The 26,118-nt window shown below is 38.6% G+C and overlaps 1 protein-coding gene across 7 annotated transcripts in view; it reads left to right on the top strand.

The window, feature by feature from the left end:
- The window catches only part of akap13 (A-kinase anchoring protein 13), a 75,400-nt gene that overhangs the window by 16,122 nt on the left and 33,160 nt on the right, over window positions 1-26,118 (top strand). For 6 of the 7 annotated variants that reach the window (XM_043228256.1, XM_043228253.1, XM_043228255.1 and 3 more), the window contains exons 2-8: window positions 162-205; window positions 4,843-4,996; window positions 7,369-7,677; window positions 11,610-11,793; window positions 14,249-14,513; window positions 14,825-17,102; window positions 18,111-18,184. In XM_043228256.1, coding sequence (XP_043084191.1) covers window positions 173-205; window positions 4,843-4,996; window positions 7,369-7,677; window positions 11,610-11,793; window positions 14,249-14,513; window positions 14,825-17,102; window positions 18,111-18,184 — 3,297 coding nt within the window. In that variant the 5' untranslated portion in view covers window positions 162-172. The remainder of the gene's footprint in view (window positions 1-161; window positions 206-4,842; window positions 4,997-7,368; window positions 7,678-11,609; window positions 11,794-14,248; window positions 14,514-14,824; window positions 17,103-18,110; window positions 18,185-26,118) is intronic. The other variant, XM_043228257.1, reaches the window with a different exon arrangement.

Here is a 26,118-nt window from a genome sequence, read left to right on the forward strand (position 1 = left end):
CTAGGGTCACAGGTTTGTCTGTTAAAAGCCCCAGCTGATCTGCATCGTGTGTTTAGAAGCTAGTTTGTATTTGTACATAATCAATGAAATGAAAAACACTGAACATTAATTTTTAGAAATGTCATGTTTCTAACAGTCTCTTCTCTCTTTCTTTTCCGCAGTGGCCAGTGCCATGAAACTGAATCCACAGCAAGCCCCATTATATGTAAGTATTTCGTCTTTTTATGTTTGTTTGTTTCATTCATTTAGCATGCTAAGCATCTTTAAGGGGTTGCATCTTTAAATGAAATCTAAAAAAAATGCATGTGAAGTAGTCAGTTTTGGTTTTTTGTTTGACCAGCTAGTTGACCACACTGACCTATCCCTAGTTGATGGAAACATCTAATAGAATGTTGTTATGCAGAGGCCTGCTCAAATTCTTCACGTTAGGCTGAATCAGCGTGTTCTAGTCTTCGGCCAGGGGGGAAGGGTGCTGGGTAATTATGTTTTTCTTTTGTTTGGTGCTGACCTTTTTAATTAGACTTGCTTTAGGCATAATAAGCCCACATGTCAGCAGGATGTCTAACCGAAGACACCACAGTACTTTTAAATCGGTAAGGACCAGAACGGTTTACTAAAATAAACCACACCACTTGAACAAATCAGGCCATGTAGATTACTCTGGTTTTGTGAATCCATGTTAATATCAACATCATGTCATGCATGTGACTTTGTTGACTGGTGATCTCGTTCAGGGATGCAATCAAACGGACACATGGGGTATATAATTTAGTTTCTGGCGTACCTGCTAATTCTTCTATAAATATTTGTTAATTGCTGTATATTTTATGCTTGTACTGATATAAATTCCTGTCAAGTGATGATTTTATCAACAAGTCTTTCGCAAATTATTAACCCTACCTGCATACCCCAGGAACACTTTAACATCCAGGGACTAATTCTCACTATTAACTGTTTTTTTTATTAGCATGCATATTATTAACATATTGACCATTTATTAGTGCTTATAAAGCTCATATTCTGAATGATCATGCTCTACATCACTAATACTACCCAATAGCTACATTTCGCAGTTATGCGTCCTTTGTCATGAACTACGAAGCATGTCAAAGATGGTGCTATGATTCGCCATAAATGAAGCACACAGCTGTGGCTCGGCGCATTTGCTGTGTTCGTGTGCATTAGCATGTGTGCGGTTAAAGCCACACGTGCGGTTTTTCCATGGTTTTTAGCATTTGCAGGTGGCTGGCTTGATGAAGCACATTGTACTGTTTGTTCTCAGAACGTCTTGAAGTCACAAATGTCCTCAGGTTCCTTTTAATATTTTAATATAGATTTCAAACTCTGAAATTTTGTTAAATGGAAACCAAGTGTGTAAATGAACACTATAAAATTCTAACATCTGTTGTAGTTCTTTTCGCAAACTAGCATGTACATTAATTTTCTCTTGTTGACTCCTTTGAGTGCTACTTCTTAGCTAACCTCATTTTGTAGCACTTTTTTTTTGCCTACGTAACATCTACAACCCCCCAAAACAAACAAAATAAAACTAAATCTAGATTAATTTGAAAGTTTTAGCTACATGACAATTACAAAATCTTGAATCAAATTGTTTACTACATGACATCTACAAAAAACAAAACAAAAACTAGACTAAACTAGTCTTTTTCCGTTTTTAATGATTGTGGCTTGAGGAAGGTCAGAGCTTTTGGTTTATGAGTTAGCAGGTGCAGCGACTGAGTACTTAGAAGCTAACGTGAAGGAGCGCCCTCTGTTCAGCACATGACGCGGGCTAATTTGCTTTCCTTAATTATAAACAGAGGAATGGCGGTTTTGGGTTCCCGAAGAAGCAAAGACATGTCATGAAACGTAAGCTGCACTTTGAAGCTTGCTTTTGCACCGAGTCTTGGTCTTAACTTGTTCTGCTAAACGCAAGTAGCTAAAAGATGCACGGTGGTCTCTCACTCCCACAGTTCTCTAAGACGAGGCAGCTTACCGAGTGTTGTTTTAAGCACAGGGCGAAAAGGCCAGGCACTCCTCCTTTGGCACATTGACTTGCGAGATCCTGAAATAGACCAACGAACAACCAAAGTATCAACAGTACTTTGAGAACCCCTATGAGCCCGCTTCAGGTGCCAAAAATGCTTCCTGAAAAGATGGATCCTATATTCAGCTAAGCCAAAAGATTCTGATGAAGATAAACCGGATTCAGGGTATTTTAGATCTTTTGCTTCGAAAATCTACCAAGGATTAACACACATCGGCCTTAAAATATCTCCAGGCCTGTATGCGGCATTAACGATTTGATGGATTGAAAAATCAGCCTTGAATCCTGAAAACCGTAATCCTGTTTGTTTATAAAACAAAAGTGACCCAATAAGCACAAAGACCTGTATCGCTGAATCTGAATCTCGGTGTCTTATGGACACAGTTGACACAGTCACCAGGGTGGTCTTTGTTTCATTTGTTTATGCTCTCTCCTTTGGCACTTTTCCTGGTCCAGCACCTGCTATCCATATTGGGCCGCTGTAGTCTAAAAGTGGCCCGTGACTGACTTGTGCATGTTAGCAGTAAAAATAAAAGATATTTACAACCAAAGAATGTTTCTGGCTTCTAATATGAAGATAGCTTCCATCAGTAACATATTTCTAGAGGCCTTTGTATGCATCATCAACAAAGTTCGGGCTTGGTTAGCCTCGGGAGGCGCATTTTATGCATGTCGCTTAGATCAAAGGGTCACCATAACTGCTTCTCATGCGAGTTGGACATATGACCTGGTCGTAAAAAGCCCTTCCCACAACCAGCGAGGTAACCAACCTATTTCTTGCGATGCAGTTTGTTCGCTTGATGCCTTGCCTTGCTTTCTACCTTCACCTTCTTCTGTAGTTGTCATCGCAGCATCAGTAATAGGAAATTAGTTTTGTGATAACAAGTGCTGGTAGAACGTTGGCAATGTAAGTTTAGAGCCTAAGGTTATTTTTGTTGGCAACATTTTTGTTTGTCAAAGTTCGTCTTTCACTTTTTAGAAGGACAGTTCGCCCAAAAACTTTGTAGACCCGTATAAGACCTTTGTTGTGGAACACACATTAAGATATTTTTGGTTTAAGTAAATGAACATATCTTTACACTGTGCAGGGTCAGATATATGAACGAAAAACATGTGGGGTTGGAATGGCATGAGGGTAAGTAATTAATGTCAGGATTGTAATTTGGGGTGGAATTTTTTTTTGTGTTTTTATATTTAATTTAAATTAGTTTGACTTGTTAAAAATAATAAAAACAGTAAAAAAAACTTAATTTTTGTTATATGAAATCCTATTGAAGTAATTAATATTATTATTTAGATATTTTTTTTTTTAAAGCATTTAAACTTGATTCAAAATAAATTGGTCCACTGTTGAATGCCAATTAAATATTACTGTATACATTTTAACTACAGAAATGCAGACTTTTCACAGGAGTTAATCTCACTATGAGGATTCAGTCTTGTCTCAGAATCACTCCGCGGCTGTGATCATCATCAGCCAAAAAAAGCAGCTGACTGGCATTTGGCAAGGGCACCATGTGGCTTTTGCAGCCCGGCCAATGAAAACATCTCTCGCAAGGATGTCCCACTGCTTGCGTCACGCTCCGAAGGCCCTGTGTGTCAGACAAAACTTTGTGGCCTAGCGTAGTAGCTAGGTAAATGCAGCGTGGGAATGCTAGCTTTTCACTTTGGTTTTCGATAGTGTAAACAATCCTTCTGCTTAGACAGCCCTGTCAAACTTATGTCAAGCCGCTCTTTCTCGTGTTTATTTTTTTTAATCTTATGGCCCTTCTTTCTCTCTCACTCTTACTGTCGTAGTCTCATTCTCATTCACAAGCGTCCTATAAATAAGTAATGATACCTAAGACGGAGGGTAGACTTTCTTCTTGTCACGCTTGGCAATTTGTTGCTAGTGTCAAGTGTCAGGTGACACACAATTATAAATTACTTGTACAGACAAACTGGGAGTTAGATTCCAGGCCAAACTGTCAGTTTTGTTTTATTTAGTTTTTGTCTGGTTTGTTAGATTGTTGCTTCTTCGTTACATCAAACAGTATAATTTTTGTTATTTATAAGTAAACATGTTTGTAAAAATGACAATTTATTTAATAAATAGGCTGTAAATTGTTTTATTTTTTACGTTTAGTTTTTTTCTTGTTTTTTTTTTCTTGTTTTGCCGTTTTGTTTTTAGTGTTTTTTTCGCTTTTTGTTTCACCTTTCAGCCAAAAGCAGGAGTTGATGATAACAAAACCACAATTCTTTCAAAAGATACATTATAGTAGTCGTCAATACCATAAATAAGAAGTGACATTTAAAGTATGTGAAGGGTAAAAAGCTCACACACACACACACACACACACACACACACACACACACACACACACACACCCACCCTCGACACATGTTGAACTTTTATGACATGTAAAGCTATAATTATGAGGGTGGGGAAAAGCTGATGAATGTTTTTTTTTTTTAAGCATTTGTTGATATGTATATAGGCTGCCGTTCTGTCGCTGCTTTCGTTGTAATGAAATGCATCTCATAATAGACAGGTGTTGATGCCTCCCTGTTGTTTGAGGATCCAGTAATGATGATTTATAGGAGTTAATGCATCGCATTATGTAATTTTCTGCACCCACAGGCTATTTATCAAGACTGCTTTTAGTCTTTTGAGACAACACGAGATTGTCCTTGATTGGCGCACTTCCACCATAATTTAAAATGCAACTGTATTTTTTTTTTTCAGCCTAATATTGACGTATTAAATATGTAAGCAGCAAATGCTTTATATGATCTGTTTTCTTTCTTTTGCTCAGGGTGAGTGTCTGCTGACTGTCCAGCTCTGTGAGGAAGAGTGTGTCGAGGATGAGGAAGATGTAGAGTTTTACCTGCTATTCGCCGGCTCTACCCAGAGACACGTTTCCAGCACTTTGAAAGTCAGCCATGTCACGCTGCAAGCCGTGTGCCCAGGTCAGTGTTTAAAACCCCGACGGTCACACAGCACGTTCTGCGTACAGTATTTTATCACTCCTTGATAATTGTTCGACTTCTTCCTGGAACTAGACGCTCATTACCTGCGGAGATCGACTCATTTACATTCCAGTCGTGCCGGACCTAGTCCAGGCATTGCTTGGCACGTTGTCGCTTTGCCCAATTATTCACCCGCAAAATTGTCCCGGTTACCACAGGACAACCTCTGTTTTACTGCGCTGAGCACACGCTTGAGCTAATTCAGATGTTCCAGTGCTGCTTCTGAAGATTCATGGACAAGGAGTTGCTATTAATGAACGGACACATTCTTGCTTAATGTAGTAATATGTTAAAATAGGTGGAAGAAAATAGAAGCAGATTCTGCAAACATATGCACTTTCTTTTAATTTAATTACATTTTATTTTTACATTTTTATTTTATTTTCCATAGGATGATAGGAGAGGGTTTTTGTTTGCCTTATTTATTTGTCAAATTTTTCTTTGTATATTTTATTTAATCTAAAAAAAAAGAATGGAATGGCCTAATCAATTTTAATTGTAATCATTTTCATTACAGTTCCTTTTCGTTTGTGAGGATAGCGAAGGTTTCTTTTTTCATTTTTTTTTTCTTTCTGTTTTTGTTTGCTTCATTTATTTGCTTGTTTTAATCGATTTTTCGTGTTTCTGTGTTTTGTATATTTAATTACATTTTCAAAACCGAAAGCAGGGGTATAAGCAATACCTAAGAACTAGTAAGCATTTACATATTAGCAACCTAGAACGTCTATCAGCCATTCTGTAATAAAATAAAGATTTATCCAGTAACCTGTAATGTTATTGAGACATATTTGGTTTTCGTGGAACTGGTAGAATTGCGATCTTATCTTGTTTTACAACGAAATAAAAGCGAAAGCACAATTTCGGCAGTATTCGCAGTCAAAAAAGGAATACATTTCTACCGTAGCCCCCGAGCACTTCCACAGAGGGTCAGAGTAGATACAGTGTTATGAAATCCAGCGCAGACGTTTGGCACCGGTTTTGTAATCACTACTCTGGCTGAGCACTTGAAAGCTTTTCAGCAATGCATTAAGAGCGCATGAAGAATGGCCCTTCTATCGTCCGCCTCAGGTGCTCCGCTGTCGGCCAGCCAGGGTACACTCTCAACCCTCCGTCTCTCTGCTGGAGGTCCATACCTTTGGTCGATTCCAAATGTTTGGCTGCTAAGAGGCCTTTATCTGGAAAAATGGCTCAAATGCTTTGAACCCAGACGGATATCCCACTGAGATGTTTTGGTCAAACAAATGTGCTGCTGGTGAGTGCGGACGTGTGGATCTGCAAAGGTTCTGCAGCGACAGAAACCAACCAACTCTATCCTCACGACGCTTACTGTCGCAGTGACATCTCATAACTTCGGTGATACAACACAGGCCTCCTGGCAGCTCTCGTGGTGAAGTTCTAATTGTTTATGAATGTTGTTTTTATAGTATGTCACCTCTGTCTCCGGCTGGAAATGAGTAGTGTTAATGCAGGAACATTTCTCAGTAATTATATCCATCTCCGCTCAACCATAGGCGCTTAGTCTTCTTTTTTGTGTTGATGTGTAGCTGCCAAAATATTAAGCAAGATTTCAAAAAAAAAAAAAAACAGTTTGAAGATGATTTAAAGGAGACCTCCCTGTTTGATATAAGATAAATAGCTAGTTAGTTTAGTCAGAATTGATTTATAGTTGAAGTTGTGGAAATGTTAGTGGGTGGTATAAATATTTTTCATGTTCTGCAAGCTGGACCAAAAATGTTTTGACTGGAATTTGAATTTTATACATTTTAAAAGAGCTTCATACTAAGAATTGTGAACCTAGCAGTGTACATTGATCTAGTTCTCATGCTAGCTAAATAAGCTAAAATTCCACTTCCATTGTTCGTTGATTCTCCAATGATAAATTAAATACTAAAATGTTGTTGTTACCTATTTAGTGCCAAGAAATATACCAAGCTTTGTTTTTATTTATTAAAATAAGTTGCTATTTTATTTGTTCTGAATGAATAAACCAAACTTTATTTACATTTTACAATTTATTTCATTGTAAAAATTCTAATTTGGAATTGTAAAAAATCTGAATTATTTACATTTACATTGTCATGACATATCTTCATGACATATTTTACTTTTTATATTGCTTTACAATACTAAGTGAATAAGTATATAAATAAATACAATTGTATAAATAATAATATTTATTTCCCATTTATAGATTCATGTATTCATTTTTTTTATAAAATTTTATTTTTATTTATTAGTTTATCTTGTGGACATTAGCAAAATCCCAAATGCTTGACAAGGTATAATAACTTATTGTTTTTGTCTCATAACAGCTCATGATCGCAGTGAAACCGTGCGGGTCACGCTGTGCCAGGCCCGGCCCGGGGGGTCAGTGGACCCTGTGGCTGAGGAACGCTTCCAGTTCGTGCAGGACCTCGCCCTGGACATGGCCCAGTTCCTGGTGAATGCGGCTGGGAAGACAGAGGGAGCGTTGCTTTTGGACGAGTGTCAGATCCCCCTGAAGGAGTGTGAGAGGTTGGATGATACTCTGGCTCTTGCGCTTAGACATCTGCCTCTGCCGGCAGGCTGGAGCGTCCTGGGCACAGACTTGGACACGGGCACTTGCACAGGCTTGGGAATTGGTGAGTAGGCACAGTTTTTGAGGTTTGCAAAGTAGACTGTTAGACTAAAACATGAATGTCCAGGCCTGCTCATTGAGGGCTGATGTCCTGCAGAGTTTAGTTACAACACACTCGCCTAGGTTCAGGTGCGTTTAATTAGGGTTAGAGCTAAACTGTGTCGGACAGGTCTGGATACCTCTGGACTAAAATAAGAAATATTACTAATTTATTTGTTTGTAGGTTCTAAAACCTAGAGAGACCGCATCCTGTTCTGAAAAATATTTTGTGGCTTGCTTTGGAACAAATAATACAGAGCTTTAGCATGAAAAACTTTCAATGTATTCTAGTAGAATCAGACATTGCTAAGCTAAAAACATAGTATAGTTCACCTAAAAATTCAAATTCTGTCATCGTTTACACATTCGAGTAGTTCCAAATCTGCATGAATTTCTTTGTTCTGCCAAACACGAAGGAAAATATTTTGAATATTTTAACTTTATTTCTAACAGTGCCTCTGATCACTAAAAGCAATACAAGTTCATTTATAATTAATCATTTTCTCAACTCTCCATCCTGGCTTAATTTTCTTACCAAGCTTGTCTCATTGCATTCTGGGACTTTTCTCCACAAAGGCTTTTTGCCATAAAATTTGGCACAAGAATGTATTTTAGAAGCCAGCATAATTAATGCTGGTGTCGCTTTGAAAGTGTCTTGTAAGTGATTGCTTATGCCTTGAGCTGCTTTTTCATCAAGGGGCAGCTAGTTGAAAGAATACATTTTTCCTTTTACTTAATTTGCGTGTTTTGTAAGGGTGGGTAGTACAGAGGATGTTAGAACATCTTGTTAACATCTGTACATTGAAGTTACAATGCTCAGACCATGGGCACTGTGCCTCCAGTACAGCCATGAACCCATTTTATTTTTTTGTGTTTTTGTTTTTAAATTGTGGGTTTTCCTCCTACTTGTACTCATATCAAGCCAGGAGAGCTATGTCAGATAATCTAAAAGCAAACATTCCCACCCTAATAAAGTGCTCTTTTTGGCACAGAGCATTTACAAGGACTAAGTCAGGCTGTGGATTAGTTTTGGGGCTGACAGAAGATGCATGTGATAAATGGCAGGAACTCTGGTTGTCAATAACTTGTATTTGCGTTTCATGTGGATTTGGCAGAAAAGTTCTTGTGAAAAAGAGTTTCCCGTGTTCTTCCTGTTCACTGATATCCATAGATATCTATAGAATTGTGATATTCTGCAGAGGATCTGCAAACCACTTGAAGAATTGGCCCATGTTTCTACTGATTAGCATACTTTTAGTAACTTGCACATGTCTGATCCTGGCTTATCTATTCAAAAGTCAGTAAGAAAAAAACAAATTAATTGCATCCAAAATCTAAAATCAACTTTTTGTCACAAACGCTCCAGCAGAAATACAGTTTTATCATGTCGGTTTGTTTTATTGTGTCACTGGCTGTCAACTATGCAGGAACTGAAAGGGGAACTGAAAATAAACCTTCGGTAGATGATTACAATACGCAACCTGAACAAAGCCAAGCAAAAAATCGAAAAGATATCACACGAATGCTAAAATACCGATTGCAGTCATAATCGGCAAAACGCCACGGTGGAAGTTGTTGGGTATCCTTCCTAAATGTAATCCAATGGGCTGAAATATGAGCTTGTGTATATAAAGTGTGCTTGGATGAGTGTGTGGATCCGGCTGATGTGAGGATCCAAACAATTGCACAGCGAGGAATCATTCATCAGGGCAGCTGACGCGACAACAGATTCCCGGCTCTCATGTGACTCAAGCTTGTCCTCTAAATTAGGCACAATCTGTGTCCATGTAGGAGGTGTGGTGAGAGCTGGACCGTAGGCACAGAGAGATAAGGCCAACAAAGGCCAAACAGGCTCTGTGATGTCATATTAAGCACATGCTTATCTTTTATAAACAGCCTTGGTCTCAAATAACTAATTCAGTAAAACATCTGAAAGCTCTGTTACCTATTCATGCAAAGTTCAGCACTCGGAGTAAAACGAGAAAAGACAATAGCGGGTTTTATCTGGTACCTGAGCACATGCTGGTAACGTTTTGTATTTCCTGCAGATTTAGATCAAGTTGCTGCGGACCTTTTAGATGTAGCGTTTTCTTTAGATCTTGTTTTTAATAAGTTCTCTTTGGTTATTGTGCCACATAAATGTTTCGGAAAAACAAATTCCTAGAGATGACCTGTCTGTTGAGGGAGAGGGCGAGCTGTGTAATGACTCCCCAAGCTCTGGCATTTGTTGCAGCTGGCGCTGGGCACCCGGACCGGCCCTGAAACCTGAGCAGCCCGCGGGCATCTTGCCCGGTGCATCAGAAGTCCTGTACTGCCAGCAGTCTTCCATAAGTGAAATCAAGCACACTATATATATATATATATATATATATATATATATATATATATATATATATATATATATATATATATAAATAAAAACGCCTAGAAAGCTAATAATGACTGTTTCCAATGTGGGAACTGGGAATGCCAACTGGGAATTTGCTGGAATTCGGACACGTTGCATGACACACATTAGATTAATGGAAAATGAGGCATTGGATTCTTCTTTGGGATACTTCACCCGGAATGGTGTTCCAAATGCGTATAACGTTCTTTATTTCGGTAAAACACAAATTTTGAGGAATGTTTTAACTGCTTATTTCCAAACCTTTTTAGAAAATGAAAATGCCAAAAAAATGGGGAAAAATAGCACATTTTTTCAAAATTGTATGCATTTGCTCTCTAATATTTGTGGAATTTGAATTTTTATGTATTTTAAAACTAAGTAAACAATAATTTATTGATTTTTTTTTGTGTGTATTTATTGTTTTTGTATTAGTTATTTTATTTTTATTTGTTTATCTTAGTGGGTGTTTGTTCATTTTTGTGCATCAGCAAAATGTTTTATTCATAAATTGTGCTTCCAATTTACAGTATACACAATTATTTTATTTTTTTTTAGAATGATTAGAGGAGGAGTTTTTTGTTCTTTTGTGTTCATTTGTATTACAATTGTAATAATGACGATGATTATTTATTATTATTATATTATTATATATTAAGACACTATGTTCACTGTGCAACATGCATGTAAGAAATTAAAATTACACAGGTATTCTTCCTCATGTCAAACTTGAGTAAGTTATGCATTTTTCTTAAACATTTTTCTCAAACCCCGGTGTACCATTTTGATGCCACTATGGTAACACCAGTGTTTTGAGGCTTTAGTACAACAATTTTGGCATGGCCTTGGGATACAAGTTACTTGAGACCAGTAATTTTAATATAGTGTCATGTCCACTCTTGTGTCTCCAATCAGACTGTGTAGTGATCCTGATCTGCTGTTCTTTCCAGTGCCAGATCACTTCACCACAGCTTTTTTTTTTTTCTTGCTCAGGGCTTCAAATTGGTTGTTGGACCCTCAGTGGGCCGATTAAACGAGGGCAGTCTCATTTTCAGCCTCTCATTAACCAGCAAGAACAATCCTTCCTCTGTCTCTGTTGCTTTCACAGAGAGCCTCATTCAAACTTCCTGAACTTTCTAAAACAGCGCTCTGTAATCTGCCTTTATGATAAACGCCTTCAAATACGATCGCTTCTTTCACTCAGGAAACCTCTCTGCCCGATTTTTCTGTCCTCGTTGTAAATCATCTATTGAAATGATGTTTGCACAAGTTCGTCAGGAGACTCTGTTGACGGTCGAGGGAATTGTGGGGGTGGGTCTAGTTTGAGAGCTTTGCCGGTTCTCACTGGTTCTAAAGTTGCATTGGGCGGAGCTTAGAGCAGTGAGGGAGGCACTTTCCTGAAGCAGAATTATCAGAAATATGCATTAGATAATAGTGTTTTTTAAAAGAACATGGAAAGAGATTGAGCTAAGATCGCAACCTTAACTAGACTCTGTTTTCCTTTCCTACAGAACCTGGACCACAAGACACACTTTTGCACTTTGCTGCAAAACGTGGACTACGCAAGGTAGCACTGTTTCTCCTCCAGCAACCTGGAGGAAAAGAGGCCCTCCGACTTCCCAACAAACAGGGTCGTACACCAGCCAGGGTTGCCCAGAAAAGAGGCCACACGCAGCTCCAGAAACTGCTGACGGAGTAAGTACGCAAGAAAATGACGTCTTTAACTGGTATTTTAGGCACGTTTAAGTAACCTTTTTGACTCCAAGGCCCCCTGTTGTAGAAAAAATGTCTTTAAGGATTATAGTAAGAGTTTTTAAACACAAACAGAGTGCCAATACATGTTAAAATAATTCATATATCTAGTTTACATGGGTTTTAAGATATACATTTTTTATTTTAAAAATAATGGCTTAAATGAGTCCAAATAAAATTATGATGTTTACATTGTATTTTTGCCTGGTTCTGTTGTAAAACTAATACAAACATGCATTTGGGACAAATTCTATTGTTCCCTTGCAAATCTTGATCTATGAAATCTGACCAGATTAAAGTCAAGAATAGGCTGTTACAAGCCGTAGACCTTATCAAACAGAACGGACGTTATGACCTTTGAAATGTCTTAAACAAATATAGCTTTATCGTATTTGTTGTTCTCAAACATAAAGCCATGTCACACTAGTAAAGGTAAAGTTGCAAAAGTCATTATTTTTCAGATGTCCTATAAACACTAACCCCATGGCCAGCCAAACAGATCCGTACAGGCAATGTTTGTGTCGGGCTGATTTGGATTCTCAAAAAGAACAAGAGTCAGGTTTATAATAATACAGCAATGATTTTATCATGTGAATGAGGCGAGATTTAGTGTTGTGTTCTAAAGAAAGGAGGATGTTGAAATGTGGGGGAGATAAGAGCAAAGCACAAGGACAGGCCATGTGGCTCTGAGCTCTGTGTAAACAGTTAAAGCCACATAAGCTTTTTAAAGCAAGCTAAAGTGGCATTACTTGTGCGTGTGTTACAGAGACGTTTACCTTTATCAGCTTCCTCCAGCCAGTGCTCTTCACAGTCTATGGCTAGCAAACCTGCGTGGGACTGTTTCCATATGTTCCACTACTTCTGTGTACTCCTCAAGATTGAAAACTAAACATATCTCCTCTGGTCATATATAATAATCATAGAAGAGTGGAAAAGATGAGAGTTTTGATCTTGTTTCTGGCATATATTTGTGACCTCAAATCTGTTAAATTGGGTATGAATTCAAGCCTATATATGACAGGCTAAATCATTTTGTTCATAATAGAGATATGTAACACTTAAGGAAACATTTCCTGTATGCAGTGTCAACCTGACTGATGTCTACCAGGTCACTGGCTGCCCAGCTTTGGTAAAGCCAGTGAAATGTGATCACAGACAGACGGATAGAGGATAAACTAGAGCTAGCGTCTCATCTGTGCTCTCTGGATTCAAAGGTCTGTTATAGAAGGCCGTTAAGTGCTTTGGTTTGGTGCCTCATTTAAAGCAAGTGTACTGAACCACAGCACACCCTTAGATGTTGCCTCAAATCTTTCCTTTAAAGCTCATGGTATTTTGTTTGTGGTTTCTTTAAGATATTTTGATGTGCTTTTTTCCTGACATTCTATGAAGTCATTAAAACGCTATAATATCTTATATGCATATAATGCATTATATTACTTGCCTGTTTGTGGTTTACCTTTAGAGTATAATGCATAAAGTGTAATACATGACCTTTTTATGTGCACATTTTAAATACACACACACACACATATATATTATAATACACATAAAATGTGTTTGTCGTGTGTGTATGTATGTGTGTGTATTTAAAATGTGTTTGTGTGTGTGTGTGTGTGTGTGTGTGTGTATATGTATGTATGTATGTATGTATATATATATATATATCTTAAGGTCTTGTGGACCTGAGAGGAATATTTTAGGTAGCCTGAGCAGTAGCCAAGATGTGAAAAGCTAAATTCTCAGATAGAAAGCAAACAGCTGATATACATGATCTTTTGTTTCACATTTTGGCTAATGCTCAGGCTGCACAAGACCTTAAGAGCTTCTCCTTTTCACTTTGCACTCTTTCGTTTCCTGTGAGTGATGTCACAGGGTTGCTATGGATACCTTTTTGGACCTTAGATACACAGCAGGTGAAAACAGTTTCTGTTGTTACCTGTGTGTCAGAGCCCTGGGGACAATCTAAGCCACTTGGATGCACAAAAACATGAACAGTTGCACATTTTACGTTTTGAAAGCTTGTAGCATTTTGGTTTGACAAAGGTAATTCCACCTTAGTGAGATACGCAATGTGCTGTTTTAAAATCTTTTTACTGCTTGTTTGTCATGTTGACACTGCCATCAGGAACTTCAATTTCAATTTTAATGCAATCACACTGTTTTCTCTCCCAATACAAAAAAAGCAGAACAGGTTGTACACTAGTGAGAGTGAATGTTCTCCATATCTTTGTCTACAGAAAGATTGAAATTCTTGTTGTCCAAGATCATTGCAGTATTGTGCTGGATGTAAACCTGTTTGCAGCTGTGTTGTTTAAAAGAGTGTTTTTTTTTTACACTTGACATTGTGTTCATTGGGTAACCACAATCAGTATTGTGTATTACTTGACATCCTCTGTAGGTGTGCGGGGTGTGGCCTTGGTGATTCACTGCCTCGAGACTGGGCGTTCTCAAAGTTTGCTATGTTTGTGTTGGGCAGGGTTGACAACCTGCCCGAGTTGGAATCGAAAACGTCCAAGTGGCGTTACCCAGAAGGCAGAGTTCTGCGACACCACCCCAAGCTAAACACTTACACCCTGACGCTAGAGGATGTGCCAGGGAGTCCCCCTCCTAACCTTCAGTGTGATGTGGAGGAGCTCCAACGCCTCATGCAGTCTCATCAGAAGGTGAGTCAGTGATTTCGAAGTCCCCTATGGCAGTAGGTGGGTCTTATTTTCTTGCTCTGCCACTTTAAGATCACAGTGATATTTCCAGCTGGGTATGATCAGCAGGGATGTTTGCTTTTGTGGTAGGACTCTGCAGGAGGTAGCTATCTGTGACTAAAGGAAGTGACTAAATTCAGATCACAAACTAGACCGTCTCTCTGCACTCACCCTTGCTCTGTTTCTCTGAGTGAATGTTTAATGTCAGTTTTAATGAGGGCTGTATAAGGCGTGCTGCTTTATTTAATAGCTGTTTTTGAACTTTGTTTATTTAGGAATATCCTCCGCCACAGCATAAGCCAGCACTGCTGATTCTTAACAGAAACTCAAGTGATAAAACAGACTGCCTACCGCCCAATTCACTGGAGGCTGAGCATCAGGAAGCCAACTCTGAACAAGAAGAAACCTACGAATCTAACAGCTCTGCCGTTGAGGATGGATTATGTATTCGTCAAAACGGCACAGGAGATCACGTCCAGTCGCAGGACGGGGAGGTGGAGCTTGACCTGCCAGCTGTAGTGGATACTGGGAAGGCGTCAGATAAGGCTGACTGTTTGCAGCAGCGGGTAGAAGGCGATTCTGTGACTTTCAGTGCCCCTTCCTGTGGAAACCAGCGGGAGGAAGCTGATATAGAGCTCAGCGTAATCAGTGCCAAACAGGGGGCTGCTTTACAGCCTGATAAAGGGAACCAAGGAGAGCAAGAGGCTTGCCAGAGGAGTTTAGAGACTGAAACAGACAATAACTCTCAATCTGGCAACCTTGAGACCCAAGACATGGGCCACGCACAATCTCAGGGTCTCCTCCCCACGGAAACTAGTCAGCCTTCACAAAAAGAGGAGGAGAGCGAGGGGAGTACAGATCTTAGTTGGCGAGGGGACTTACCAGAGGAAAGGGAAGGGGAGATGAGTAGCAGCCAGGAAATAGGCTTAAACTCTTCAGAACTTTCTTCCCATGATCCAGAGGAAAACGGTCAGCACGACGACAAGATTGAGCGCAAGCTGTCTACGGAATGCTTGGTCGGAACAGATGAAGCTAAATTGACTTTAATTCAGGTAAATTCTGCGGTTACCTCATCTGTACAAACAGATGAAAGTGTTATTTCTGATGTTAACAAGCCGCATGGTAGCCTAGAGACAGAGACAGGAAATCTTAGCGAACACACCAAAGGCAACACGGAGTCAGTTTCTGGTTTGGTTGCAGATGACGCTAGCATAAAACAGAACTCTGGATTTCACCTTTCGGACATGGCTCCAGGACCAGTGCATAACGTTCGACGGGGGCTTTCGCCTGTTCCTGAGACTTCCTCTCACGAAGGTCCAGCTGTGGAGCCCTTGTCTGAGACTACAGAAAGTTTTCAACAGACACACCAAGTCACCCAATCTTCAGAAACTGCATTAGAATGTCAGGAGATTTTGTTGAATGACTGTGACGTCAGCGCAATAGCAGGGGTTTCAGTTGGCATCACTGTAGAGATTTCGTCTTGCCAGATTGATGGGTCTCTACCTGATGGAAGCAAAGAGGAGGTAGCCCCAAATGAGAGGTTAAACAACCCTAAGGTGATCTTTGAAGAGATGGAATTAGTAAAGGATATTGTTGTGTCACAGATGGATGACAAGTCAAAATTTTCTGATAAATCCTCTCTGCCTGTTGACTCCGAAACCTTTATTGTAAGTGATTTACAACAGGATGTGTCTATGATACTGTCTTCAGAACCGTGTGGAGCTGATGTAATTGTAGGAATTCCTTTTGGAAAAGAGGCATCTGAAATGTTTGTTCAGCCAGATTCTATGTTCAAACTGGTTGAGCAGATTCCTGAGGGTTATTCTGGAGATACCACAAATGAAAATCAAATTTGTGAGCCAGGGGAACCATCGGTTATAGTGTCCACTTTGCAAGGGCAACTAGGATTTAAGGATGTTGATCCAGATGAACCTCTACAGGAAAGGGAAATTGACTCTACTTTACAGGACACAATCAGCGAGCTCCCTGATCCATCGGAAATCACACACAATGATTGTCCTGAATCCAAAGCACAGCTTCCTGAATCCTCAGAGGAGAACACACCATCAGAACCTGCTGTTGAATGTGTGAATGACCTAGACCTGTCTTGTGCCTCACTCCTAACAGAAAGCAAAGGTGACACATCTTCTGAGACACTCTTTACTGATGGAGTAAAGATCTCTGTTGTAATTCCTTGTGGGGATGAATGTGTTGACATGGCTACCAATATGTGCGAGACTACTGTCCCGGGTGACAGCACATGCTCTCCCATAAACGCCACCAGTGGTTCAGCTCTGGAGAGCTCCAAAATTTCTGACCCACTCGATGCCTCACCTTCAACAGCTGAGCTCACTTCCCCTTTGGATATTAATAGTGGATTGCACCAGGGTTCGGAGAACACTTCCTCAGTGGATATAGACAATGGTTTGTCTGAGAAACTGCAACCTTTAGAAACACCAGAGAGTCTGAATGGATTACATCAAGATACGTCTGATTGTTTGATGGAGCACGGTGAAAATCTTCAGAAATGTGCCGAGGTCAAACAAATGACAGGTAATGAATTTTCATTCATCATTCTGGCAGTGCTGACATAGATTGTGTAAACAATTATTTTAGAGAATCTGATGCTATCAGATAAAGCTACTTTTTACTGTCATCTTTTGTAACAGCTGTTTGAAAGTCTAAAACTTTGTCCTGCTGCTAAACTAAGTGTCATGCCATTCCAATCAAATTGTTTACAGCTGAAGCTAATTTGGCATTAGCTTCATTGTATTCTGACACATGATTATGTGTGCATGCGAATGCAATGGTGTTAGCCTTACAAACTATTTTCTATGGACGTATTTATTCCCATTTTGCTTGTATGTAATTTTAGTAAGTTTAAGCAAAAATCTGCCAATGATCAGCAGTTTAGGTTTCCATCTGGAAAGGAAAAGCCTTTTTTGTCATTTATGTAAAAGTTTTAATAGGGAGTGTTTACAAATGACAGTGTGTATTTGCAGCAGATTGTGTCATGGCAACCTGGTGATGTCACGTATGCCTCATATCATAGAATGAAAACAGTTGAAAGATTGTCTTTTTTTTTTTTTTTTTTTTTTTTTTTTTTTACGAGGTAGACGCCCAGCTTTTTTCCCACATGGATGAAAATTCTGCATTGTTCCACTAATAGCTGCTTACTGTATGTGTTATTTATATCACATTCATGGAGCTGCTGAGCTAAGATGAAAAGGAGGAATAGGTCACTTCCTTTTTTCAAAAGAATAGGGTTAATAACACATCTTATCTTGTCTTATCACGATTTGTTAATTTCTAAGTAAACAATTGATTAACTTTGTAAAGCACACTGAAATTTTCACTCGTCTGACTTGAATCAGCAGCAAGTTAATGAATTACGTATTGATTTTTGGAAGTTTCAGGTAAAAGTCACATGTGTATTTCCTTGAAACATGTTGTTTGTACATGCCTCATCTACAGTAAGTTTGACAGAATGGCAACGTAAGTGCTTTAGCCCTTTTTCATTTAAAAATTATAAATGTCTTCTGACTTGATTCCACTTTACAGATGATGGCACTTTAGCAAAGGATGTGGTGGATGGACACCAAGACTCCTCAGCAGACATAGCAAATTCCGAAGTGGTGAGTATTATTTGGCTATTATCCTCAACCTACCATCCACTAAATAAATCATTAACATTTAGACCTTTTGGTATGATTCACTCAGAGTTTGCTTCCAGCCATCCTGAGTTCTCAGTAGCTAGGAAGGTGGTAGTTTCCCGAAAGGCTGTACAGAGCAAAAATTCAGGGATGTTTTCAACCTGACCTTCTGTCCGTAAATCAGATTTCTTTGCCTGGTTGCTGAAAGTGCCTCAGTGTTCTGACGCAGGTCTGAGTTAGAAGGGCTGAACTGTGTCACGCAAGGCCAAACCGGCAGATATGGGAACGGTGCCACCCTACAGCTCACACTGTGGTTGTGTGTGTGTCTTGCTGTCCTTTTTCTCATGGCGGAAAGATGACATCACCGTGAACACCTTTTTTTCCCAGTTGTGTGTCAGAGGGATGATATCAGTGGCAAGAAAACTGAGGGAGGAAGGGAAGATGTGACAGCTTGTATGTTTATGCGGGCCAGAAAATGTGATAAAGTGAGATGTCTATCTTCAGTCTTTGGAAGTTTTTGATTAAAATTAACTTCGGTTGTTTATTTTGTTATCTTCCTGTGGGAATCCGTTTTGTTTTGACTTCTTCCTGTGCTTCCCAGTTTGGTTTTGGAGTACCTGATAGGATCTAAAATTATTGTTGAGGAGGTGAAAGACAAAGTTAAATCTCTAAACTTACAGTATATAAAGGCCCATTCACACCAAAAATGATAAATATAACTAATGACCACTGTAGCCATTAAATTTTATTAATAATTCTAATTCTCGAGAAGTGGAAATGAGAATAGGGAAGTACACAGCACAGCTATAACAAAATCATTGTAATAACTTAGTTTTTTTTTTTTACTGAAGGATACAATGGGTCACAGTTCACCTGACTTTAAAGAGCTTAGCATATAACAAAACTGCAGTGCATACAATAAATAGATTTTGTAGATACTGTCACTACAGTTATCGTTTTTGGTGTGGATGGGCCATAAAGCAGTGGAAACTGAAATGTAGCATGTTGCAACTTGCATCAATTCAGTCAGGACCACCCTATTTGATTCAGAATATTGTAGAGGTCCTGAACAAATATTAGGTGGCAGGCTTCACTCTGAAGGGTTCTGAGCTATCCACATGCAAACCTTTTTTAATTTTAAAAACCCAGAAGCCTAAGCAATTCCTATATATTTTATATGCAGTTGTTTGAGTAATACCGTTATGGTGAATAAGTTTGGACAGTTTAGCAGAGTGCTGGACGGAAGATATATCTCTGTGGGCAAGCAGTTAAGCGATCGTGTGTAAGGAGGAGTTGGGGATGGAGGAGGGTGAACGTGTGTCTGTGGGAGTTGTAGTGGGAGGAGTTAGATCCAGCTGAGCGTCAGCAGATGCTACGGTCACGCTGTGGTCTGCTTGAATTACATTAGAGCTTTATTCCTATTTCAAACTAGATTTGTTATTTAATAGCAGTGCATTCAAGCATGAGCAATGAGTGTTTTTTCATAATTTAATTACAGAGTGACATAATGGGTTGTAATTGTTTGTCTTCAAACAAATCAGCTTATTTTATTTTTAATTATTAGGTAGCTTTAGCTGCATTCTTTCGGTTTAATTTCAGTCTAGGCCCTATTTGAACAACACCAACAAAATAAACATGAATTACCCTGATGTTGATTTTATATTCTTTTTTTTTTTTGGCCCCTTCTAACCTTTACTGTTAAGGTAGCTTCTTCTGTCTCTGCTGCTTCTGAAATCAAGCTACATTTACACTTATCTGCTGTCTGGCATGCAGACTTGGACTGCATCATGAGGTTGTGTAGCTACATTGTCAGCGTTTGAAGAAAAAGCACTCTGGAACATTCTATCTTGAGAGACTCTTGAGATAAAAGCAGAGGCCACATTTAAAGAGCATCCCAATTTTGACTAGCCTGCTAACTTTATCCTTGCTGGTCCATTACAAACCAAAAGAACTTCAAAAAACTTAAGAGCTGTGTTTGCTAAAGCAATATTATTGCATGCTATTTTTTTTTATTTAAATGTATAATATTATTCATTTGTTCATTTTGCTTCAGTCTGATTTGTGACGCTAAAGCTAATTTGTATTTTTTCACAACAGAAAAGCTCAGTCTTCAGATATTTCTTACTTTTGGAGGTAGTTGATGAACGAATTGCTCACTGGAGTTGTTTCCAACAGAGGGCAGCGTGATAGCAAAGTTATTTGGAAGAGGCTTAAGAGAGACGATTGTAATAATCTGTGTGAGCGTATTATGCACTTTTTTGGAAAAAAAAACAAAACATATTTATTTTATTCACAGTAAAGCAGAAACAAGCTTTATGAACATAAATGGATTTATCATACTAACTTAGAACTTTTTGCATTCATGATGAGTAATGGGGTGATTTGAATGTTTTTAGCTTATTATCTTGTAGCTTCCAGAGCGCTGTGGCTCCCTCTTGTGTTAGGATGCAATATAACTCCTTCCAGATGTGCACTGAGCTGTGTAGTAGTCTACATGTGTGTTAGAGAGAGAGAGAGAGAGGAGCAAAAAAGCACAGACTGTGGTCTCAATATGCCACCAGCAACATGAGAGCTGCCTGTTCTCTCCTAACATAGCTTTCTTCAGCTCTTTTCATCTGTCCTCTTGCGCACAAGCCAGATGCATTGTGGGAACCCCTTTAAAAGAGTTCCTTTTTCACTAAACATCCAAACTAATAAACCACACAAGCCCACCCCTGGGAAACGGAGCTTTAGCGCACACTCTCACAAACACACATGCAAATCCGCCATCTATAGTGCGTTGGAAAACGGCACAAGGCTGCCTCTTAAGCGCTGGAATGTGAAGTGTAAGAATGGCGTGATGTTGAAGAAAAGCAAAGGGCTGGTGTTCGGTGGGAGTGGGAGGGTTGAAGACACCACTGAGGCTGGTCTAGATCCACACACACTCCTTCCATTCATGCATCTGTTTGTTGGCTCCGCCACTGATGGAAATATTCTTTGTTTTCTTCTCACTCAACTTCTGTGCTTCTGCTCGCCCCTTTCGAGTCTTTTTATTTCCCCCCCCCCTCAGTTCATCATGCTTTGTTGTTTTCTCTCATTTCAAGCATCAGTTTTTCTAAAAAGTCATTTACTCACCCTCATGGTGATCCAAACTCATATGGCTTTTCTTCTGTGCCAAAAGCCAAATTCAGTCTTTTCAATGCATTTTCACACAAACTTCTTATAAAGGTGGGTCATATAACTATATTTGAACTATACGTCTTCTGAAATTGTAAGATTTTTATGGACCTGATTTAAAAGGTGAAACAAGCCTCAGAAGTGTGTGCTATTGACCTTTTTGTGAATGATTCATCCATACATGTAGAAAACAGAAGAACAGTTTATTTTGTGTTAGATGAGTGGTCTTGAGTGAAACGTTGGGATAACGTGCCGGGATCCCCACAAAGAGCCCTTGTTTTTCCTATCCCCTCCTCCACTGGATAATCACACGCATGCATGCAAACACACAGTAAAGATCAAATTGACTGCGTCAGGACAACCTACACGGCTATCTGAAGATCTCTTTCTCCTAAGTACAAATAAGGATCTTCATGCTAAACATGGAAAAGTGTATGATACTTTAATTGAAGGTGTTTTTTGTGCACAAGGTGTGTCTGTGTGACTGTTTTGTGTGTATTTGTATAAAATTATATATACCCACACTGTGACACCCTCATTATACTGTATGGCGGATGGAAACTCCCAGGCACATGTGGAAAAACAGTGCAACTCGGCATGCATTGGTTCAACAACAGGCTTGTCATAATGCTACCACCCGTGTTGTAATTTGCAGTTTTAAGTAATGCAATATTTTAATGTTGCTTTTTATATATTTACAATTACGTATTGTGCAATGGTTAAGTAGCAAGCATGGAAGTGCTGTTTTAGTATTATTTGTAGGTAAAAATTAATTTTAGACAGTCTATTAACAGTAATTTTTCAGCTTCATGTCAACTAGCAGTTATTAGTAGATTGCTTAATATCTTTATTTTAATGGGTCCACAATATACTGACTGACAAAATTTGCAAACAAGTAGTTGCAAATTAAAATTAGTTGACACGTAGTTACAAAGTTATTTATAGTTAGTTGAATGTTTAAATTGGACTATCAAAATAAAGTGTAACCTAATTTTATACTATTATAGCAGTTACACATTTATTTGAAATGTATATTTTCAGTTTTTCATTTAAATTTTTGTAATTCTATATTTGTCATTTTTAGCAGTTTATAATAAAATAATTGTTGTAGTTTAAGTAGTTTAAAACTTAACATTTTTGCTTGTTTCTCATCTAATATTTATATTTTATTCCGGCTTTTGTAATGAATAGAAAGTATTTATAGTAGCCAACAAAAGTTAACGGGTTTTGTGTAAAATGAACCCAAGATAATTTACTTCTGATGTATTTATTTTTTAGTTCCTTGCACTGCCTCAATTACTTTAAACTACAATGAATCCCATCAGCCCCTTCTCTAGCCTTTTATCATTCTCACCATTTGAAACGGTTGCCATGGCTCCAGCTGTTAGTCAGTTGATGGTTTTATACAGATGCAACTAAATCTGATTTACTGCACCTTATATTTGAAAACTCCATAGATCAAGATTGCATTATGCTCTGTCCCGACAAAATCGTTTTGAGACTTGAATAAAAAGCCTTATCTACACAGCTCAAAGCACACAGTCTTATCAGTGAATGCATATGACGACCTCATCCTCTTCGGTCACAGTTTGCCAATCAAAGTTCAACCAAACATTGATGCTTTTTGGGAAAGACGTGAAACTTTATTTGCGAAAATTGAGAAGGTGGGATGAGAAGCATTGAAAAAGTAAAAGATCAGCTGCAATAGGGTGAGTCTGTTTAAAAAAAAATAAAAAAAAAAAAAAGGAAAACGGTGAGAGCAGAAGAAAAGCCAGCAACAGAAAAAGAGAGGGAGTGTGCAGAAGGAAAAAGGAGGGAGAGAGAGAAAGGGAGGGAGGGGAGAGAAAGAAGTGTGTGAAGAAGGGAGGGAGAGTGAGAACGGGGCTGGTTCATGGTGCAGATGTGCAGAGAGTTGCTCATTTTTCCCAAAGCTTGACTGGGAACTCTACAAGTCTCAGGCTTCATGTTGGACTATAACGGCACTTTCTTCTTCTCCTTGACGTTTCACTCCTGGAAAAGATGTACGAGCGACACCGGCGAAGGTATAGCCTGTGCGCAAAGGGCGAGAGGTCCGTGGATGTGGTTTTGATAAAGGTACGAAACTAAAACATGTAGTAGTCGTGTTCTTTGTTGAGTTCGTCTGTTAAAAGTCATTGTTTGTGGGATTCGTCCATAAATTTAGCAGATTGTCTTGTTGACAGTTGCGTGTGCCGTCACATTGCATTGATTAGTGTTGGCCGGGAGGGTTGTTGGGATGCCAGAGGTCTCGTTCGCATAGAGTCGAAGGGTGGGTGTGTGTGAGAGAGCTCTGGAACTTTGCTGCTCGGCTTGGGTGGAGTTCAGTTTTGGATGTGGAACGATGAGGCCTGCTTTTCGATTTTTGGCCACCGTTGTCCGCTGACTCTTGGGTTTGACATTTTGTTCTAGACATGCTAGAGTTTAAAGACTGGAGCAATTTCGTAACTTTTTTTTTTTTTCTCCTTGTGTTGGTTGTCAAACAAACGTTGAAGCCTGCGATTTTCATTTAGATTTGTACTTCAGTTTCGTAGCAGCGTGGATGTTTCATATGGACACATTAGAGACAAAACGTCCCAAGAAGTCAGAGACGGCATCCTTTTTGAGGACATTTTGTATAATTGATTTACAAATGAAGTAACAGAAACCTGAGACTTCTGTCTGTATTTTCTTCTAAAGCTTTAAAGCAGTGTATATATTTTGTATCCAGACATTAGAGACAAAAAGCGTCCCCAAAAATCCGCACAATTATCTATAAATTATTATATTTTATTATAAGTTTATATAAAGCTTTACAAAAACAATAGTAGTGTACTGTGTCCTAATTTAGATATTGTTGTGGGAACAGTAGTGACGCTGGCTGGAATGCTGTCTGTATGTTGGAGGTTGTATATTTAGTTGGCTGGTCTGGTACTGTATCAGTGAAGGTCACAGCTAGACATGTAAAGGGCCCTTCCACAGTCCGACCCCTCGATTATAGGCTCTTGATAAGTAGATTGGTGCAGACTTGCTTCACTGCCTGTTTATCTCCATTCACTTCTTCTGCTTCCTTCTGCTCTCCATCATCTGACGTGAGCTGGCAGCAGGTCTGAGAATCATTATGTGGGAAGGAGAGTTATTTAAAAAATATCTTATTATTGTTATAAATGATGAAAGGCCATGCATAATTATTCCTTCATAGAAGCTGCTTAAATTAATGTTTTTGCATTGCGTGTATTTAATAAATATATTTTTTCTTTTTTTATTATACCATGTTATATTTTATTTTATTATTATTCTATTATTTTACAGTTTAATCGCATTTTGGCTGCACTTACCTGTTAGGCCTCTGTTGTCGCTTAGCAATTTCTGTTTATTTTTGCAAAATAAGGAATGAGACATCATTTATTTGATATTCCATATTACGTGGGTAATTATATATTGTAGATGATAGAAGTTTTTCAGGGGGACGTATGATAAATGATTTAAATAACAGAAAATTCTGTATATACCTGTAGTTTAAATTTAAACAATATTTGCTCAAATATTTAAATACAAGCAATTTACTGAATATTTTTGCATGGTCCTATAATTTAAATTTATTCCAATTTATTTATATACTATGTAATAACATTTTATTTATGGATTTTATATACTTTTTTTTTATTTCAGCAGTTTCACATACGTGAATATGCAATTTCCTATAAAATTTTAATAGTTAACTTTTTCCTGTTAGCTTCTTGTGATTTGATGAAGTAGTTAATTTTTAAAGTGTGTGTGTGTGTGTGTAAATACTGCTTGTGAATTTTATGGTGAGCTTGATGGACTCAATATATATGCTTCTATTTGTGAGGTGTTATATTACTATACAGTACTCATTTAGGTGGGAAGTGAAGAGGGGCTGTTAAACACTTTTTTTTTTTAGGTAAGAAACTGGTCGACAGATGCAGGTTCAGCACTAAGTGAGGATTGAGAAAGACAGGTTGTCCACCGGCCCAAGGGAGCACTTTCCGTTTGACTCAAACCTTTGTTGCAGCATATTCCTTTCAACTGGGACTTCCTTGATATTGATCGAGAAGCCAAATGGCTACTTAACACCTCGTTTAAGTCATTTCACATATGTTTTACACAGAACCACCTGCAGGAAACAGGTAGGCCTAAGAGAATAATGCTATATCAAAGTCGGTAGCTGTTAAGCATTTCTGCAGTCTGAAAGTGACGTGTGATTTGTTTTGAGACCGCATTAACGTCGTCTGGTGCCCACTGCCATGTCATAGGTTTTCCTGTCTCCACGGCTCGTCATATCTGTGGAATGTGTCCAGAATGACCGGCTCAGACCGCAGTCTGTGGACAGTCTCACTCCACACTCGGTGGATTGCAGCTCCGTTTCATAAGCCATTCAGAAGTCATCTCTAAATATAGCGCATCTCAACAATCTTTTTTTTCCATGATTCGACCATGGATGTGTTTGGAATTTAGCTGCGTCTATCAAAGCCAGAGCGTTCAAAAGACACCTTTTACAACAAATTTCATATTTTGTACTTTTTAGGCATACACTACCATTCAGGTTTGTGGTAGATAAGATTATTACCACTTTAGTATAGAGACCAATTCTCACTATTAACTTTGCTACATCCAAAATCCTACCCAATACCTAAACTGAACTACCTCTTACTATTAATAAGCAGCATTATTACTTCATTCTTGATTGTCACATGATCCTTCAGAAATGATTGTAATATGTTGATACCAGCTCCGAAAACTGC

This window comes from Puntigrus tetrazona, chromosome 25 (assembly GCF_018831695.1).
Source record: "Puntigrus tetrazona isolate hp1 chromosome 25, ASM1883169v1, whole genome shotgun sequence".
NCBI lineage: Eukaryota > Metazoa > Chordata > Actinopteri > Cypriniformes > Cyprinidae > Puntigrus > Puntigrus tetrazona.